The 19,883-nt window shown below is 34.3% G+C and overlaps 1 protein-coding gene across 2 annotated transcripts; it reads right to left on the bottom strand.

The window, feature by feature from the left end:
• Positions 1 to 1,340: 1,340 nt before the first annotated feature.
• LOC106136314 (uncharacterized) lies at positions 1,341 to 19,809 on the bottom strand. Of its 2 annotated transcripts, XM_013336820.2 has the most exons (7): positions 19,623 to 19,809; positions 18,475 to 18,798; positions 10,408 to 10,646; positions 7,830 to 7,915; positions 5,678 to 5,886; positions 3,335 to 3,477; positions 1,341 to 2,994 (listed from the first exon to the last, which is right to left on the bottom strand). In XM_013336820.2, exons 2-7 carry the CDS (start codon positions 18,540 to 18,542, stop codon positions 2,819 to 2,821), a joined length of 921 nt encoding a protein of 306 aa, XP_013192274.1. In that variant the 5' UTR covers positions 18,543 to 18,798; positions 19,623 to 19,809; the 3' UTR covers positions 1,341 to 2,818. The 2 variants fall into 2 exon arrangements, with proteins under 2 accessions (XP_013192274.1, XP_013192292.1); XM_013336838.2 differs by lacking the exons at positions 18,475 to 18,798; positions 19,623 to 19,809 and adding an exon at positions 10,753 to 11,006.
• Positions 19,810 to 19,883: the final 74 nt, after the last annotated feature.

Genomic DNA, 19,883 nt, shown 5'->3' with positions numbered 1-19,883 from the left:
AAAGTAGAAAGGTAGGAAGTTTGATTAAAATTTAAATAGCAAGTTGCTACCCAACGCCTTAGTCCCAAATTTCATCTCGTGACAAACACTCGTATAGTCTGAAAATACTCGTATTAATTATTATTTCAATTGAACGTGTGAACGAAAAATTTGCCGTGTGGTTCCCGGCACCAATAAAAAAAAGAATAGGACCACTCCATCTCTTTCCAATGCATGTCGTAAAAGGCGACTAAGGGATAGGCTTATAAACTTCGGATTCTCGTTTTAGGCGATAGCTAGCTGAACGTGGCCATTCAGTCTTTTCAAGACTATTGGCTGTCTACCCCGCAAGGTATATAGACGTGACCATATGTATGTATGTATGTTCAATTGAACCATAGTATAATTCAATCGAACCCATCTAGAATAAAGAATGTCAAATTCTACAACTTAGTAAAGCTACCGCGGATTTCCGTTGCGTGCAACACGCTCGGGCACAGTTTATGATTATGATTACTCTGGTGTTTTGCTACGATTTCATGATGTTAAAGGGGTAGGTACCTTTATTAGATCACGATATTTTTGTTAATTTTCAAAGAAGACCGAAAAAGAGATGGATGGATGGAGTATAGTATGCGGAGAAAGGGAGTAACCTGTGAGATGGAAATTGACAGAAGTAACTGGAAAAAACTAACATACTGTGCCGACCCCACGTAGAAAGTAGGAAAAGGTAACGACGAAGAAGATTTTTGTTAATTTTCAATGTGAATACTAGAGAACTAGTAGTCAATTAACCATACAGATTTTTTCGTCGCAGCTCACACACTACCTAAGCACAACGCACATCCGCAACAGAATTTAGAGACTATTATGCTATCTTTGAATTCTGTGGCGAATGTACTTACGTAAGATCAACTCAAAATGTGGTGCTCGTCATACTATTATGGACACAACCACGCAAAAACGAATGTCTTATGCACTTGAAAAGTGAATCTCAACATGCAATCAATCAGAGCCAGCAGTCTTCAAAAGACTGATAGCCCATGTCAGCTGCTCGGCTTAATGATAGAATTGAGACCCAGTGACAGGTCGCCAGCCCATCACCTAATAGAAGAATCCTAAGTTTATAAGTACTTCCCTTAGTCGTCTTTTACGACATCCATGGGAACGAGATGTAGTGGTCCTATTCTTTTTTTAATGTCAACTCTCCTGAAATGTGCCAAATTAGGCTCCTCCATAGAATAAATGCCTGATAAGGATTTTTATGGGCTTCTCAGATTTTTCAGCAAGGTCAAAAGGGAAATCTGATCAAACAAAACCATACTTTTTAAATAATAACAAGAGAAAGAAATGACAGAAGATATAATACAACAATATTTATTAATTCATAAAATATGTTGTAAGACTTAAAAAATATTTTAGGTTAGTAAACCGAGTTCATACAATTTTATGATTTCTGCTCAGAATAAAATCAAAGTAAAAATAGATTTATAATATCAATAATTTCAGAAAATAGATAATACTTTAATTAAAGAGACTTAATGTAACTTTTTCAATTATCACACAGTTTTCTTCAGCAAACATGCATTCTCACGTAGCTAAACTATCATTATAATCCACATTATACTAGGCCATTAGGTTACACTTGTAATTTTTAACATAAAACTACAAATATGATCAATGCCTACTTAATAATATAATGAAATATATAATAATGTTACTACCATGCAAATGTTTGGTATCATGCAATTTGTACTTAAGTGAATAAAGATGATAGAATTACACTTTTATAAATCAATAATCTCCTACAATTAATGGAATAAACATTCAACCGATTGTACTATAGTTTAATCGACACAAAAATCTATTATATACCTTTTCATTTAAATACAGACAAATATCTTTAAAACTGCATCTATTTAACTTATCTCTTATATACACGACGATGTAAAAAATGGCCTTACGCCTATTAAGTAGTATTCAAAATAAATGTAAAAATGCAGTTTCAAACAATCCCATACTCAAAATGAAATTAAACATAATAAATCAACTTGTATCGCTTATCAAAAATATCTTGTCTCCCGTCCCTTACTCATCTCTACTCTGTTGGATAATATCAAAATGAACATTGTAGGACCGAAAGTTCTCCTTCAGATCAGTGCGGCTTTTATTCGTGAACTTTAATCTCATATCTATAAAATGGAATCTCTTAATTAGGGCAAGCTAATAAAAACACAATACATTAACTATAATATGCTTATGGTAACTTATAATTTTATTGTTGTTCTAATCGCTTACCAGTTAATTAAAGAGAGAATACAAATATTTTTACACATGCCTGGAAAAGGGCTTCACGACAAGTCTACTCTGGACTGGGCTTATATTTTTCTTCTTTTATCTTTACTTTTTTCTGGTTTAGCTTCTTTGTAGTCATGTTTGTTGTGTGTTGTGTGTTGTGGTTTGGCTATTATGTGTTTTCGATACTTATACACAGAAGTGTCGCTTATGATATACATACACTAAATTAACTTTTAATACATGCCTTTTTTCGTCAGATACCAAGATTCGATACCAATACATCGAAGTGTCGCTTACCGCACATTAAATTAAGAGATTGAAACACACTTAAAGAAGTGGAAGGATTAAAACATACTTCGTTAATAAACAAGATTCAATACCAATACACCGATATGTCGCTACAACGTACATTCAATTGAAGAGAGAATAAAATATATTTTTACACATGCCTTATAAAGGGCTTAAGAAGGACCAACTCCGTACACTTCGTCAGTCAACAAGATTCGATATCAACACGCAGTAAGGAAGCGTGTATGTTCATTCACATGGACGTGGGAGACCAGAAGTTCATCTCCCTGAGTTCGTTAGGCTTGGGGCGTAAGGTGTGCGAAGGTTTCACGAGTTTGGGTTGTTGTGTGGAGGGCTCGTTGGGTACCAACTTCGGTTGGGCGTCTCTCGGCGCTGGGCCTAAGCTCTCGACGGATTCTGCGAGAGTACCTGAAGAAGACAATAGATACGTTAGGTTTAAATGTACGATTGATGATCTCGTTGTTTGTACAAAACATGTCTTTTTAATGTAAACAAACTCAACGCCTTAGCGTCTAAAAACAGGAAGCATCTTTTTTGTGACTATATTAAAATAGGACAACTCTGTCAACTATGGTATTTGTACAAGCCAAAAAATGTCACAAACATGCTTAAAAAAGGTTAATGTCAAGCTAAGCCATACAAAATCTGTACATTTTTATGCTTTAGTATTACTTAATTTCCATGTGAGCTAAGCCTGAGATAGCAGCAAATTATATTGGCCTATCAAAACAAAAGTCAATGTGCAAACCTTTCAATCGGAGCTCCCCCGCGTCTTCCTCGGCCAAGGTGGACGTAGAAGCGTTCAGATCTTTCTTGAAGCCAAGCAGAGCCATGGTCAGCCATGACCGGTTGGAGCCGTCGGCTGTCGGCTCGAACGGGGATGTGAAGTATCTGGAACAAAAACATACAAATGTTAATAGTAACTGTTATAATTCTATAATTCTTTTTGCAGTTAATGTACGAACAGAGTAAGCATATTAGGACAAAGATTATTTAAAAAATATACTCATGTGTCAGTCATGAATAAAACATTAAAGAGACGATGTTATCTTTAAAAAAATAGTAATAATGTTTATCCATACATACATATAATCACGTCTCTATCCCCTGCGGGGTAGACAGAGCCAACAGTCTTGAAAAGACTGATAGGCCACCTACAGCTGCCTGGCTTAATGATTGAATTGAGTTCCAAATAGTGACAGATTTCTAGGCCATCGCCTAAAAGAAGAATCCCAAGTGTATAAGCCTATCCCTTAGTCGCCTTTTATGACCACCATGGGAACGAGATGGATATTTAGAAAGAATATTTATCTTGTTTCTATAAATAACGAGATAGAAAGCCTTAACTTGCAAAATATGGCATACGTTTATCTATTGTGGATTTGTATGGATATAATAGTATTTTTAGATTTTCTTACAAATTGATTATTCTTTCAAGTTATTCTTTCAATTTGAAACTATAAACGTGCGACAGTTTTATAGAAAAAAGTAAAGTAAGATTAGTCATTTAGAAGAACCAACAGTCAACTACATACGACGCTGTTCTATCAGTTCAAACCTAAGAGCTGAGTGTTTACATGAAAATAAAAGTAATTATATTTTAAAATAACAATTCATTAAGATTTGTAAACAAAAGATATGTTTCCTCATGCCACTTTCACTAGACAGTAGTGTCCCTGTCATCATTATGTAAATAATAATTTGGCTGTACAAATATAACACGCAAGGAAAGCCTACAGTATCACGTGGCAATTTAATTCAAAAAATTATCATTTAGATATACTTATACTATTTACGTGTTGTACTCTGCAGCAACGCCCCCTGTTTGAATTTTTGTTCTACCTATGGCAATATAATGTACAACAGAAGAACATTATGTACAAAAAACAATTTAGTATGTACGTACAGTAAATTCAAGAAAAAATGATACTTTATAGGGCGCTGCTAGAGAGTATACTCTACAGCAGCGCCACTCAGTCGAAATCGAGGTCCTGAACATTATTTTTCATTATTATAAAAAAGGGTTTTAAAAAAAATGTTACAACTACAGAAATTTTAAAAAATATTTTTCATTTCCCTTTTCGAAGTACTGACACTAAAAGCTTGACAATTAAGAATATGTAGAAAGCAATGAATTTGTCTGTGTGCCTTTTAGTGACAAATGGAATTTTACTGAACCTTTATTTAGTAAACTTCTGTCAAATTATGTGACAGGCAACACTGTCAGTCGCTGTTAAGGACGTCACAATAAAAACAAATATCATAAATTCGGACAATATCATTAGCAAAGAGATCTGCGAAAAGATCGAAGCAATTTGACCGCGCCAAATAACCATATGCACATATGCACAACATCCAGTTTGAAATTGTGATGACGCATATTGGCAATTGGACATGTATTTTAATCACATCAAAATTTACATTCAAATGATAAGGACAAAAGAGTAAAGTATAAAATAACGGTGAAGCCATGTTTAAATGAAATACAAAAGTAACTTTTAGAAATTGCCAGTACCTATAATCACCTATATTGAAACTTTCTTCACGTACTGAACATAAACAAGTGCACAAAATACCGTGTTCCGTCATTGTCACAATCAATCAAAGAAATTCAATCTTGTGATAAATGTGACTTCGCATCAAAATAATCATGATTTTGCAACTATCTGCTGACGTCATATTTAAAACATGTGCAAATAGATCATATCGATATGCATATATGGATCACGAATTATTTAATTTTGCGTAATAATCGTTAATAAATTTGATATCATGCTCCTTCATGTTTGCATGTACACCGTTAATCGCTTTAGAGGCCGTGAGACTGTTAGAATAATTCTGAGATTGCCTTTCAGTATCATTTGACTTGATTTATTTGGCTAAAGATTTTTGTCTTTCAGTTTCTTGTTAATATAATAAAACATCTAGTTTTAACAGGTAAACATTCTAGCTGTCATCATTCAGTCATTTCCATGGGGTAAAAAAATACTATGAATTTTCACTTAAGACCTTTTTTACCGCGGCGCGATACCGTTTAACCCGTAACTATTTCTTGGTTGGCATCAATCGTAGTTACAGTAAAAAAACATACCGATTGCCAATCATCTTGCGACGGCTTGTGGGGCTGGAGTTGGGCGAATGTGCAGGAGTGGTGGGCAGACTTTTACTGCCGCGGCGCGCTGATAACATATAACGACTCTCGGCGGTCGGCGGCGCTGCAGGCAACGTGTCGTCCTCTTCGGGCGACGCGACTGTAAACCCCCGGGGCGAAGCACCCTTGGTTATCATCTGATGAGCGACCTGCGCATGGAAAATTATATTTTTAAATTTTTTGAAAGTGACTTGTGACAATAGTTTGATATTTTTAACAGGTATTAGTGATATTTTTTGGATGTAAGTCCAGTGGATTTGGATGTCAAAGTCTGTACTTTTGTTGTTTTTTTTTAATGTACTACTTTAGTGTAAGTTACAGATTCGGCATATGAACCACAGCAAGATCGAATATAACAGATACTTAATAGCCATTTTGTATTTTTATTTATTTACTAGCTGTGCCCGCGATTTCGTCCGCGTGGAATAGTTATTTTGGGCATCATATTTATTTTTGCAAACATCCTCCTCGGCTTTATCAATTATAGCTGCTAATTGTTATGCGACTTGGCGACGACTTGGCCCACATCATTACCCGCGACGGAACGGAGACCGTATAGTGAGATGAGAGGCCTTTGCCCAGTAGTGGGATCTTACAGTCTAAGATGTTCATTGAAATTAAGTGATATAATCAACACTCGAAATGCTCATATAATCAACAACAATCTTAAAAGATAGACATAATCAGTTTAAAAGTAGGTAAGAGGTAAAAACAGACAAACATACAAAGGAAGTATTATAAGTAGAATGATACCTATCTATATGTAGCAGGGCGATCGAAATATGCGGGGTGAGGGGGGGAGGGGGGGGGGGGGTCAGGCGGTCGCGTATTGGAAAGAACGCTGGTTCCGATGGCCCGCAGATGGCCGACTCATTCAACTTTCACCTGCATTGTTGACGTTTCCCGTAGGAAATCCGGGATAAAATGTAGCCTATAGCCTTCCTCGATAAATAGACTATCTAACAGTGAAAGAATTATTCAAATCGGTTCAGTAGTTTCTGAGATTAGCGCGTTTAAACAAACAAACAAACAAACAAATAAACAAACAAAACAAACTCTTCAGCTTTATAATATTAGTATAGATAGACTAGCTGCCTAAAGCTAGTGCGTGTATTTTTTTACTACTAAGTTTGCCAAATACTGCTATAGCATAAATAAAATAAACACATAAAATGAAAACAATATGATGCAATATATAAAAGCATTTACGTGCCGCTAATTAGATTTAAGATGATCCAATTAGGAAAAATATCTGAATAACTTTTGACCGCTCTACTTTAACAAAGACCCCCCATGTCGACAGGGATGTCACCTCTTTAAAAAAACGTTTTACGTTATTATTTCAATACAAAACATTTTAAGCTTGGGCTGAATGTCCTTAAATTCGATTTTCCTCGTCGAGAATATTGGTCATATTAAAAATAGATATAAATGACATTAGAAAAACAAATCTACTACAGAGAAATACTACAGAGAGCGACAATATATTAACATTATATTACTTAAATATGATGGATTGGACAGTAAAAAAAATATATAATATTGCACTGTAATACCGGACTCATTGCATACAATAGATTTTTCCATAACACATTTGTATGCAGTTGTAAACACTTCCTCATTGTCTGTGTGTTTACAGTTGTCCAAGGCAACTTGTGCAGCCCTGGTTGTTATTAATTAAGTGCAAAATTGAAGCAGATGATAAAATAGCAAGAGTGCATAGGTCAAGCTCATGTGAGCTTGACCTGAAGTACTCAACTCATACGAGTATATTATATGTTATCTTTCTGTGGTTATTTCTAGACCAGACGAGACAAGTCATACAGACGCCGCCACGGATGTTAAACAAGTCAACAGTTTTGGCGTTGTTTTTAATATGGAAATATGTCAACAAATAATTCAAGTTGCGATAGCCAAAGTTACCAGACGCGTGTTCTATCATGAGATGAGTAGGTTCACAAGTAAGAACAACGATTAATGTTGCCAAAGAACGAAGTAATTTATTTATTTGATTGTTTTGTCTGGTGCTCAAATTGCTCAGTTCAATTATGCTTTGTTATCTCACTATTTGCGACAAGATATCGTCACTGACCTTGACAACAGAAGTGCCACAAGCCGCGCCCTCGCCTTTGAACCCATCATCCACTCCCGCTGGTTTCGGCTTGGTAATGGAATTCACTGAAAGTCACAATAATTATATATATCACCTTCTTTTAATCGTTTTTTACCACGACCAATCAATGCACATACAAAATGAAAACAAACAAATGAAACGATGCAAAACTATTATAAATAGGTAACTAATGATTTAACAAAACCGAATAAATTAAAAATGACTAATTTAATCACGGACGTCATTTGTGCAGTACTAAATACTAATAGCTTGGCGCAATGTCCTAATTAAGAATTAACGACTTCTGCAATTATTAAATGCTTTACGCTTAATGCTACGTCATTTTCTGAAAACCTTGTTTGTTCTCTGTTTATATATAGCCAACGTCAGTATCAAGTAGTAAACCACTAAACCACTTCTACTTCAATAAGTTTTCTCCAAAAATGAATAAGTTCCAATGGTTTTTCTGGGTACAGGAATAAATAAATAAAATTAGTACATATTTATTTATGGTTGAAACTCGACTGTAAAGGGAAGATAATCATATACAATTAAAAACATTATTGAGCGACTAAAACGAGACTGCACCGCATTCCAATAGGTAGCTAAATTAACTTGTACGAGGATGCAAGAAATGTCACTTAAAGGTCGAAAAAATAAAATAAACAAAGTAGCGAAAATAAATGAGATGGCCATCATGCTGTCAATAAATGACATCAAATCAATTCGCAGAACTATTGTGATATCTTTAGGTCATAGCAGAAACGTTTAGATATATTTCAATAATGACCTAAGATAAAAAGAAGAATAAGGGTTATAGTGTTGTATGATAATCAACATTTTAAATAACTAGTTTGCATTGATAATTTATTGTAAATACCTATACAAAGATTGGTACAATTTGTATAAAAGTATCGAGTAGCAGAATTTCCTTGAACAGTTTTATCATCAGTATCTATTAACACTTAACAGAGATTTTATAATTGTTAGCAATAATATCTAGAATTTCTTTGCCAGTGAGTGTTCTGTGTAACCACGATGATGTAATTTTATCAAATTTGTCACTACAGAGCTCGTGTTTAAGATATGAGGAATAAACATTACACCTAGTTTTAAACTAAATAATGATAAACTGCTATAGTCCATCTATCAGCAAGTTAATAAACATATTTTTAAAATAAAAATTCCGTTCTTGCTGGCTTTTCGGGAATGCACCCAAACCAAGCCTACATAAGGAACGTACATGCTAAATTTCAAGTCTTTAAAACCGAAGGTGTTATATTCGTCGATAGGTATTTTCAGATTAAAAAATTGATAATATTGATTGACTGACTGGTCAATCAGTTTTCTCCTTTATTTACAAATATAAATCGGTGCTCAACACGGCGTATTTATTTACAAATCAAGCCGTTGAAAATTGCTAATATAATCTATCCAAACGAATGACACACCCTAATATAGACCAACAACAAACAATGTAAGTACCTAACTCTGTTATTGTTATTGTCGATTCTATGATAACTAAAGTAAATAAATCGGAAGAAAAATTGCAGAAACGTAGCGGGAAGCCCAGGTAAATATTGACGATATTATCGTTATGCAAATGGCGCACGTTATTCGTGGAATGGTCCAATTGGTCACACAAATTAAAGAAGTTTGGGAAGTGGTTCTTTATACCAATCGTTTTAACATTTTAGTTTGAACACCAAGACGGCAGTCGAAAAAAAGTTAAAATTACTTTGTGTATTCATGATAACGCTTAATAACGATAATATTTATAAGGTTAATGATATATTCACATAATATCACACTGTTTCCAAACAGAACACCACGGAAAGGGTACACAACAAAATTCCCGAATAAAAAAAAAAGATTTTTATAACCAATACCTAAACGAGCTATACTTCTTTTTCCTTGTTATTTGGTCTAATTTAGAAAAACAGGCATGTAACAATTACGTCACAAAACTGATAAATGGTTTTGTCGTATTTTAATTGTTGTGTAATTACATACATATAATCACGTCTTTATCCCTAGCGGGGTAGACAGATCTCTAAAAGACCAATAGGCCACGTTAAGCTGTTTGGCTTCAGCCCATCGCCTAAAAGAAGAATCCCAAGTTTAAGCCTTTCCCTAAGTCCCTATTTTCTGTACTTCTTTCCAAATATCAAACAAATTAAGGTTGATAGATATGCGACGAGAAAATGTCTACCTATAAAATACTAATATGGTGCGATAGATCTCTTCAATTAGATAATAGTGATTTTTTTATGTTTGTGGCAATATTCTATAACGATACGCCTATGATGACGTTTATCATGGGCAAATCTTTTGTGTTTTACGTATAGCTTTTCTGTAGAACTTGCCTAATATTTTTTATAGTTTGAGTTTTCAATTTAAATGCACACAACACTTGGCAAACAATATGAGGAAATGGAAATATAAGAGACAACCGACACTCACATAAACAGAAAAAGAAGGTTAACAAGAAGAATAATCACATTGCTAAAACACAAATACTAAAGAACACAGTACAAAATTAGCAGAGGATTCTCACCAGCTGTGTTGATTGGCGTGATGCCATGCAAGACGTCCTGGCAGGGCTTCGTGTGCTTCGACCAGTCCCTATCCTTCACGGTGCTGTACGACGGCGCAGCTCCCACTTCCTTAGTCTCCGCAGACAGAGATTTGGCAAAGTCCTGGTCGAGTTTGGGCTTCCCGAAGAGAATGTCGGTCTTCGGATAACGAATGTAGAATATATCGTCGGGTGGGGAAGCCGCAAATGGCTCGAACTCCCTGAAACAATGTTATATAATTAAGTTAATTACACCCATTACATTAATCTACTTACCTAGATTTCAATTAGTTTATTGATTGAATTAATTTATTAATAACAACTCACGATAAATAACTGTTGAATTGTGTAACGATGCTCCGTTTTCTAAACATTTTTAACTATTTAAGTAAATACTTATTAAATAATCAGTCTGCACTTGATACAAGTAATACGAATTAAATGATCTTTCGATCTCACTGCTTGCGTTGAAGAGCAACTACTTTATTTATATCTTACACGGATTGTTTAACTAAATTTTTGGCACTCGTTTCCCACCAGATGGCGTTGGTTGTAAACTGATTTTAAACTGAAAACGAACTATACGCGAATTTCCTTTATATATGCAATACGATTGCGTTTAATCTTATCATGATAAATGAGCAAAACATTGTTGAAAATAACAAGTCATTACGTCACGATCAGTAAGCCAATAGGATTTGTTCTTTTACCACACTCCCTCGTTGAAAAGCACATGACGACTGTGACGAGATTGGTACGACGTGTAGGGGTCATAGATAGAGCGTCCAATAACCTACGCAAATATCACAGACACGAAACGCGTAGACATTTTGGCAGTGAACGAATTTTTCAAAAACAACATAAGTCGTGTCACGTCATTATATGCAAAGCAGAGGCGATTAGCTGGCTCGCTCATTTGCATACCATATTTTTTGTATAATAATTGTTAAAATATAATTGGGTAGGTACTTAGCTAAATTGCATTTCAAGCAATTTTTCCTAGGAAGAAACTTCCAAACCATGCAAACATTCGTGTAACAATATACAGGGTATAAATAATAAATTAATCCGATTTCTGTGGATACAGTGGTATTAGAATGCCCGCACGCATCGGGAATTACTTTATGTCTAAATCCATTTCCTTCAAAGCTGGGACTTGACTTGATGATTTTTAATATACGTTGATAGTGGTTTTGTACTTTAATCACCTCCTTAGAAAGTTAAATCCCAAACAATAGACGAAATGGACTTAAGTTACGCTGCCGATGACCAACACGGCTTTAAAACGTCACAGTTTCTAGATAATACAGTGTATTAATGGAAAATTGTATGTATTATGCTAAACTAATAGGTATGATTGTTTATCTTCGCGGAAAAATACTTGTTATGTTTGGTAACAGTGTTGAGTGTGATTATATCAATGACATAAATAGAATCAGGATGTTACTTTGCATATTGTATATTATCAGTTTTAATTTTATTCCATTTTAATTTTGGTAAATTAAAATTATTCATTCTTTTTTGCATATTAATCCCCATGCTGTGCGGCCATTTAAATTAAATTAAATCACACTAATTTGATCTAAGGAGATGTTTTAAGATTACTTAAAAATTTTACGTAACGATTAAAAGCAAGGGTTCCCTAACTAAACAAAAATAAACTTTATACAACTACCTAATACTAAAAATAACATCGCGTTTCTGTTGTGTTAAGCCCGGGTCCACGTTGCTACGTTAGGTGATTATACAACAAAGCCTGATAAAGAGTGCGTGTGGGTCGATGGTAGTTTATCTTAAAACCTACAAAAATATTGACTTTCAGATTATCGCCTAGAGCACCAATGAACTTAAACAATGATGAAACTCGCTCATAATTGTAGATGAAATGCTGATTAGTGAAATCAAAGTAAGAAATATAAACAACTAGCGACCCGCCGATATAAGTAAACTGTCCCCAGGAAACCTTTCAAACGGAACAAATTCCGTCCACAACTTCCCCAGATTAGCGCATATACAAAGACAGAAAAAAGCGCGACTTTTCTTTATAATAATTAGTGATGAAAAAATTATAATACACACACATAACGTCTCCTTATGGAGTAGATAAACCAAATAGTCATTTAGGATGGAACAGCTGAATGACTTAATGATTGAATTGAGAATCAGAAATAGTGACATGTAGCTAGCCTATCGCCTTACTAAAACAAGAATCCAAAATGCATAAACCTTTCCCTAAAATGACTATTCCAATGTGCGCGGGTAGAAAAGCAGCTGGCACACAATAATTTTTTTTAATAGGTTATTAGGTATATGTGGTAACTTTAAATTTCTAAAATCTCACCTCGCACTTAGCTCACGAATAACTTAACTACAGATACTTAAGCTACATAGGCAAAGTAAGAGGCAAACCGCGAGTAACCTTCAAAATGAGACACACCCACCGCAATGCAACCGGTCGTGTTGTCAGAACTGTGACGTCACGCAACTTGATAACTAGTTAAGCAACTAGCACAGTAGGTATCAACAAAATGTGTCGCAGGTACAGCATCTTTGGAAATTAGAATAAGAAAAAGTGTACTTTATTTCCACACATCTTGAAGGATAATTCTCTTAATGTGTGGGGTGTTACAACCACCTGTTATTAAATCGAAATTATCAAAGTCTGTTTAACGTTTTCTATGTAGTATTTTCTAGTAGACACTTTATTGATTTATGTGTTGTAATATGTGTATATTGTTACAGAATTATAACAATTGTATGTTTCCCAAATTAATAAATAATAAAATAAATTTTACTCGAAAATGTAATTTGTTGTATTGTAATTTTGAGCTTATTTTGGTTTAAAATTAACATACCTATTTATATTGGATAGAGAATGTTTGAGTTGACCTCGCGATAGAACAGACGCGTCGATCACATGTGTGAAACGACATATCTACGACGAACTACCATTGTATCCCTATACTGCACCATGAGTCGAAGTCGCTATAATTTTCTACTACGAGTACCTGCCTTGTATTCTAACTTACAACTAGGTAATTCTTTTTAGTAAAAAAAATACAGTCAATGGTATGAACGTTTTTTCTACCTATATCCTACATCTAATATAATCTATGTATAAAGTTTTATTAACTAATTTTATTTCAATTGAAAGTATAATGTTATACCTACCTACGCAGGCTGTCGAAGTCTCGAGGACTATAACATATTAAAAAGATGCAAAGAAAGATTGATTATGTGATTCAGTTCACATTACGTATCGCAAAAATATTTATCATAACAAAAGGTTACGAAAACAATGATAACTTAGTTTTAATTTAAAAACAAAGAAGAAACACTTTCAAACTCACTCATCCAGTAAATATTCGTTTCTTACACACGTCAAATAATATGTTTTCTTGTCTAAATAGTAACAGTTGTCCTCTACCTACACCGTCTTCACATACAAACTTCCTTAAAATTATAACCGGAACAAAATTCGTCGGGTAGTGCTAAAAATGTAATAAGGGTAAAGCAACTTACGTTTTAACCTGCCTATGTATTGACAGTAATGATAGTGATCAACCATTTCATGTATGATTTGTATTTTGTTACCCTTGACGTTCTTGTTTATGAAACCAATGATTATAAATTTCAATTATCAGGACTCGGAAACAAGATTATGACGAGTCTACCGTATATTACATATACAACACATGAAGTGTTTTCAATTTATCTACATTGGTAACGCTAAATGAGTTTTGGTGAAAAAAGAAATGTGGTCACTCAATTGGTATGATTAACTTATCAGTAGATATTTCGGTATTACTGTTGCAGCCTAAGAATTGTCTTTCTATAGTAAATACTTCGGTGATCTTGAAAAATACGCAATATTACCTATCTATTGCGATTGCATTATCTTACAGTTTACAATTTAATTTTCAGGGTCAACTATCATTAGTTCTGCAATATAGTTGTAAATAAATCCATTTAAAGCTTCGTCCACATTTTTGGATCCATGACTAAATCCCAAAAAAACCAACTCATGAAATGTGTTCGTTACTTAAATAATATAAGTACCTAACTAAGTGTCAACGTGACTACATTATTATCTCTTCATTATATGTATGAATAGACACCATTCTTCCTAACTGTAAAATTTCCACCAGTTTGACAGAGTTTGACAGCCGTGCCAACAACGATTAAGACCAATACGTACCAAAACAAAGCTTACGCACTATGCACAAAGCTCAAAGTTGGTAAATATGTTCAAAATAAAAATATTTGGAGCTTGCCAAAAATGTATTCCCATGAACTTTTTATAAACTCCAAAAGAAATGTTTATCATAATACTTTTTGGGAACTTCATTTACAACTTGCATAAAATGTTCTTTTGGAGGTTCTAGAATTCTCAGCTTGCAAATTCATTACCCTCTTCATGCAAATTTATAATATATGTATTATGTATTACTAGCTGTGCCCGCGACTTCGTCCGCGTGGAATAGTTATTTTGTCAGGCGATCACGCGTATTATAAAGAACGCTGGTTCGCCGTATTAAATGTTTCGCTGCAAATTGCTTATAACGACTATATCTCAAAACCTATTCGTCTGATTTATATACAGAAAATGGCAATTTTAGTCTACATAAAAAGCTGAAAGTAATAAACATATTTATTTGGATAAGGATTAATACTGAATTAAAGAAAATTGGTTTCAAAATAACTTATGTTTATAATGAAAAAATAATCTTAAAAAATGAACATAAAAGTGGTTATTGTAAGTAAACCTTAAGAGATAGATATATGCTCTCGCGGACATTTTTGTGGCAAAAAATGAGTACAGTAAAAGCTCCCTATTCGCGCTTCCGTCATTCGCGTTTTCACTATTCGCGGTTTAAAAAAATGCAACCCAATTTCCTTATTCGCGGCTAAAAATTTCTTTATTCGCGGATCTAAAATTTCGTACAAAATTCCAATAGGTGTTTAAGGCAATATCTTTTGCAAGTGTCGTCAAATGGTACCGCCAACTTTGTCGCATTATCCGCAAACAACGCGGTTGGCGTTTTTGAAAATGTAAACAAACAGAAGAAAGCAACCTTATTTCTGAAAAAATAAAGTATATTTTTTAATGATGTTATCCCGTTCTTTGGTAAAAGCCGCTTTGCCTATTTTATTGTTTTATCTTTCACATTCGTTACAAAAATTGTGATCGAGTCTCTTCTGCTCTCTTCGTAATAAATAATGTCAACTAAAAAAATTGAGAAACGCGTTTCTACACGAAAAAAATCTCTGTTACCGCTTAAAGTGAAAATAGAAATGCTTGATCGTTTACGCCTTGGAGAGTATCTAGGAACGTATCCCCATAAACCCATATAAATTACCATTCTGTATTCACGGTTTCTGTATTCGCGGTATATTTATGGAACATATACCCCGCGAATAAAGAGATTTTACTGTACTTCACATCTTTAGTACATTGTTTTACTATATCTTTGTTAGTTTGCGCAGCGTTCGCGTGGAAAGCTCGCAGATGGCCGACTCATTCAACTTTCACCTGCATTGTTGACGTTTCCCGTAGGAAATCCGGGATAAAATGTAGCCTATAGCCTTCCTCGATAAATAGACTATCTAACAGTGAAAGAATTATTCAAATCGGTTCAGTAGTTTCTGAGATTAGCGCGTTTAAACAAACAAACAAACTCTTCAGCTTTATAATATTAGTATAGATAATTTTACAATGTAAGCATTCAAATGAAGTGCCGGGGTTTAGCACACAACATTATTTTATTTCATCAACTTAAATAAAGTTTAAAAATAATTTCTTACTGATTGAGCATTTCTATATGATTAGTTGTATCTGCCAATTTCATGCTAAGTTTAGAAAAGCATTTCAATTTAATATAATCACGTCTATATCCCTTGCAGGGTGAAAGAGCCAACAGTCCAGAAAAGACTGAAAGGTTACACTCAGCTCTATGGTTTAATGATGGAATTGACATTCAAACAGTGACAGGTTGCTAGCCCATCGCCTACAAAAACTTATAAGCTCCTTCCTCGGTCTCGTTTTACGACATCCACGGGAGACATATGGAGTGGACTATTATAAAGCTCCGGGAACCACACGGCACTATTCCAATGCACATAGGCAATATAGCTGTAGCAAAATTATATTATATCTATACTAATATTATAAAGCTGAAGAGTTTGTTTTGTTTGTTTGTTTGTTTGTTTGTTTGTTTAAACGCGCTAATCTCAGAAACTACTGAACCGATTTGAATAATTCTTTCACTGTTAGATAGTCTATTAATCGAGGAAGGCTATAGGCTACATTTTATCCCGGATTTCCTACGGGAAACGTCAACAATGCAGGTGAAAGTTGAATGAATCGGCCATCTGCGAGCTTTCCACGCGAACGCTGCGCAAACCAACGAAGATATAGTAAAACAAGGTACTAAAGATGTGAAGTACTCATTTTTTGCCACAAAAAAGTCCGCGAGAGCATATATCTATCTCTTAAGGTTTACTTACAATAACCACTTTTATGTTCATTTTTTAAGATTATTTTTTCATTATAAACATAAGTTATTTTGAAACTAATTTTCTTTAATTCAGTATTAATCCTTATCCAAATAAATATGTTTATTACTTTCGGCTTTTCATGTAGACTAAAATTGCCATTTACAGTATATAAATCAGACGAATAGGTTTTGAGATATAGTCGTTATAAGCAATTTGCAGCGAAACATTTAATACGGCGAACCAGCGTTCTTTCTAATACGCGTGACCGCCTGACCGCCCCCAAATAACTATTCCACGCGGACGAAGTCGCGGGCACAGCTAGTTATTTATAAAACTATACACCTAGAATGACCTAGATATAACTATTACAATTTATATATTTTCAGAGCAGGTCATGTAGTGAAAGGTAACTGCAAAGTACATATTTTTAAATCATGAAAAGCATTACTTACAAGCCATCTCTTACATGTCCGAACATAATGTATGAGGGCCACACTGAAAAGACCGACAATAGAATATCCAGGAATAAATTAGACTAAAACCTCTTTGGTGTAATATTATATGTGTGTGAGAAGGAGTGTAGAGTAGACATTGTATGTGTTAATTATAACATGCAATCTAGAAGGTGGAAAGAAATAATTGCAGCCAACCAAGTAGTAGCGCGTCAAGTCAGACAAGAGAGCATTGTAGGGAAAGGAGATAAAGATAGATAATACTTGTTTTAATATTATTCTAAACACAATTCCATGACAAAACAAATGGAAGACAGACATGTGACACACGAGCTGATTCGCTCCTCTAAGTCTTCTCAAATGCAGTATAAAACATCGTCTCTGGTGATAAATCATGGATTTATTCATATGAGCCAGAAAGAAAACACTAGCTATATGGGTCTTTCGCTGACGTAGCGTATCAAAAAAAAAAGTCACTTCTTTTGTATCGAAAAATGGACACGTGGCTACGATTCTTTTACGATGCAGGAACAAAGAACGATTACTGGAGATTGGTACACAACAGTTTATTTGCCGGAAGTCATAAAAGAACTACGAAAAAATAATCCGAACCGTCTATAATCCTTCACCTTGATATGCGAGCTAACATACAACTGGCAAAACGATCGCGATTTTTAATCAGGAAAACGTGGAGTTGATGGACCTTCCATACAGCCCTAACCTGCGTCCCAATGATTATTTTACATTCCCAAGAATCAAAGATATGTGATGTGGTCAACAGAACAGGCACAGAAGAGGCAGTTGACCCTTACAAATCAGCCATTTCGACTATGTCCGCTTTTGACTGACTGAAATTATTGTTATAACAATTGGTTCTATGACTCACAGAAATGCATCAAAAAAGGGAAAATAATTCAGAAAACAATTAAATAAAATTCTTTATAGTATATATTCAGTATATTCATACTACCCTACTTTTTTCTATTCCCAATCTTTTATAGTGTGGCCCTTCAATATGCTAATATGAGAGATTTTTGATTTTGTTTGTGTAGTGTAGTAAAACAAAACAAAGTTTACAAAAAAAAATTAATATACTTACTTTGTGGGCCTCGATTTCATCCAAACTGGGAGCGATATTCCTCCTTTGATTTCTGGGTCAGAAGCCATATTGATAAAATATCCAAATATTCCCAAATGCAGAGTAAACCAATTTATGTATGAGACGGGTGACGTTGGCTGAACTACTGAATAGTATTATCTTGAGCAGAAAGATAAGATTGCCTCAGAAGGTATTGTGCTTCGACATTGGAAATTAAATATATATACAAAATTTAACTAATGCTATTAACAAATTGCTGAGACTAAGTATTACTCAAGACACTCTTTGGGATTCACTGGATATTAAACATAGGGGAGAAGACATCTGAAACAAAGACAGTAATTAATTACACTTAAATATCTAGACAATCTCTTTTGTATAAATCATATTTAATTAATATATTTTTGGCACAGATGCTGTTTCAATGCCTCTGGTTAAGCAAAGATGGAAAATGACACACACATTACACATCTACGATCAAGGGAAAGGTCTTGTTTCTTTTTGGCTATGGGATACCCCCCTGCATGAGACTATAGGTTCTATCCAATCCTGAGGTCTACAGGTTACACATCCAGTTTCTGAATGTACAGATTTCTTTACGATGTTTCCCTCACTGTAAGTACATAGGTAAGTATTCAAACTGATGTACATATCTTCGAAAAAAGTATTGGCCGAGGAGGTATCGAACCTGTGCCTTTTTGCGCATCACGCATTTTAACTGTGCACCATAACGATTCGACCACCGACGCTCTGTGTATTGATTATAATATGTTCCCTTGTTTGGCTTTAACAATAGCAACTGGCACATGGTAGTGTCACTAACAGAGAATAGAAAAATGATCTGATTATATATTGATTTGTATGTATATTAAGGTTACATAGGATTAAAATATTTTTAAAGGTTTTAAATAAAATTAACCCCAGAGACAACAATTATAATAAACCGATTAGCAAGTGACAACGTGTTAAAATTTGACTATATGAAAATTAATCTTGCATTTAAGCTATTTATATTTACCAGCAGAATATCAAAACATTTTTTAATTATTACAAGTGTTAATGTATGTCAAAAGCAATATAAAATAGTAATGACTTCATAATTCGATTAATATTGTATTTTTCATGATAAATCGACATTCAATACTTACAGCATTAAAAAAATTTATGAAGACACAAAAAATATTCATTTTAAACACTAAAACTGGCAAATATTATTATAGAAATATCCACAAGCCACAAGGAAAATTACCACGTGACCACGACAAAGAACTTGGCGTTAGGTTGGCAAATGGCAGGTAGACAGGCAGACGCAACCATTGGACGCAACGCAAACAAAACGCGCAGCAAACAGGCAAGCAATCTTCGTCTTGTCATTGACATGAATACTGACACTTTACAGTGAGTGACAA

This window comes from Amyelois transitella, chromosome 8 (assembly GCF_032362555.1).
Source record: "Amyelois transitella isolate CPQ chromosome 8, ilAmyTran1.1, whole genome shotgun sequence".
NCBI classification, from domain to species: Eukaryota; Metazoa; Arthropoda; class Insecta; order Lepidoptera; family Pyralidae; genus Amyelois; species Amyelois transitella.
Note: the sequence above shows the minus strand (reverse complement) of the source record. Positions and strands in the feature narration are given on the sequence as shown.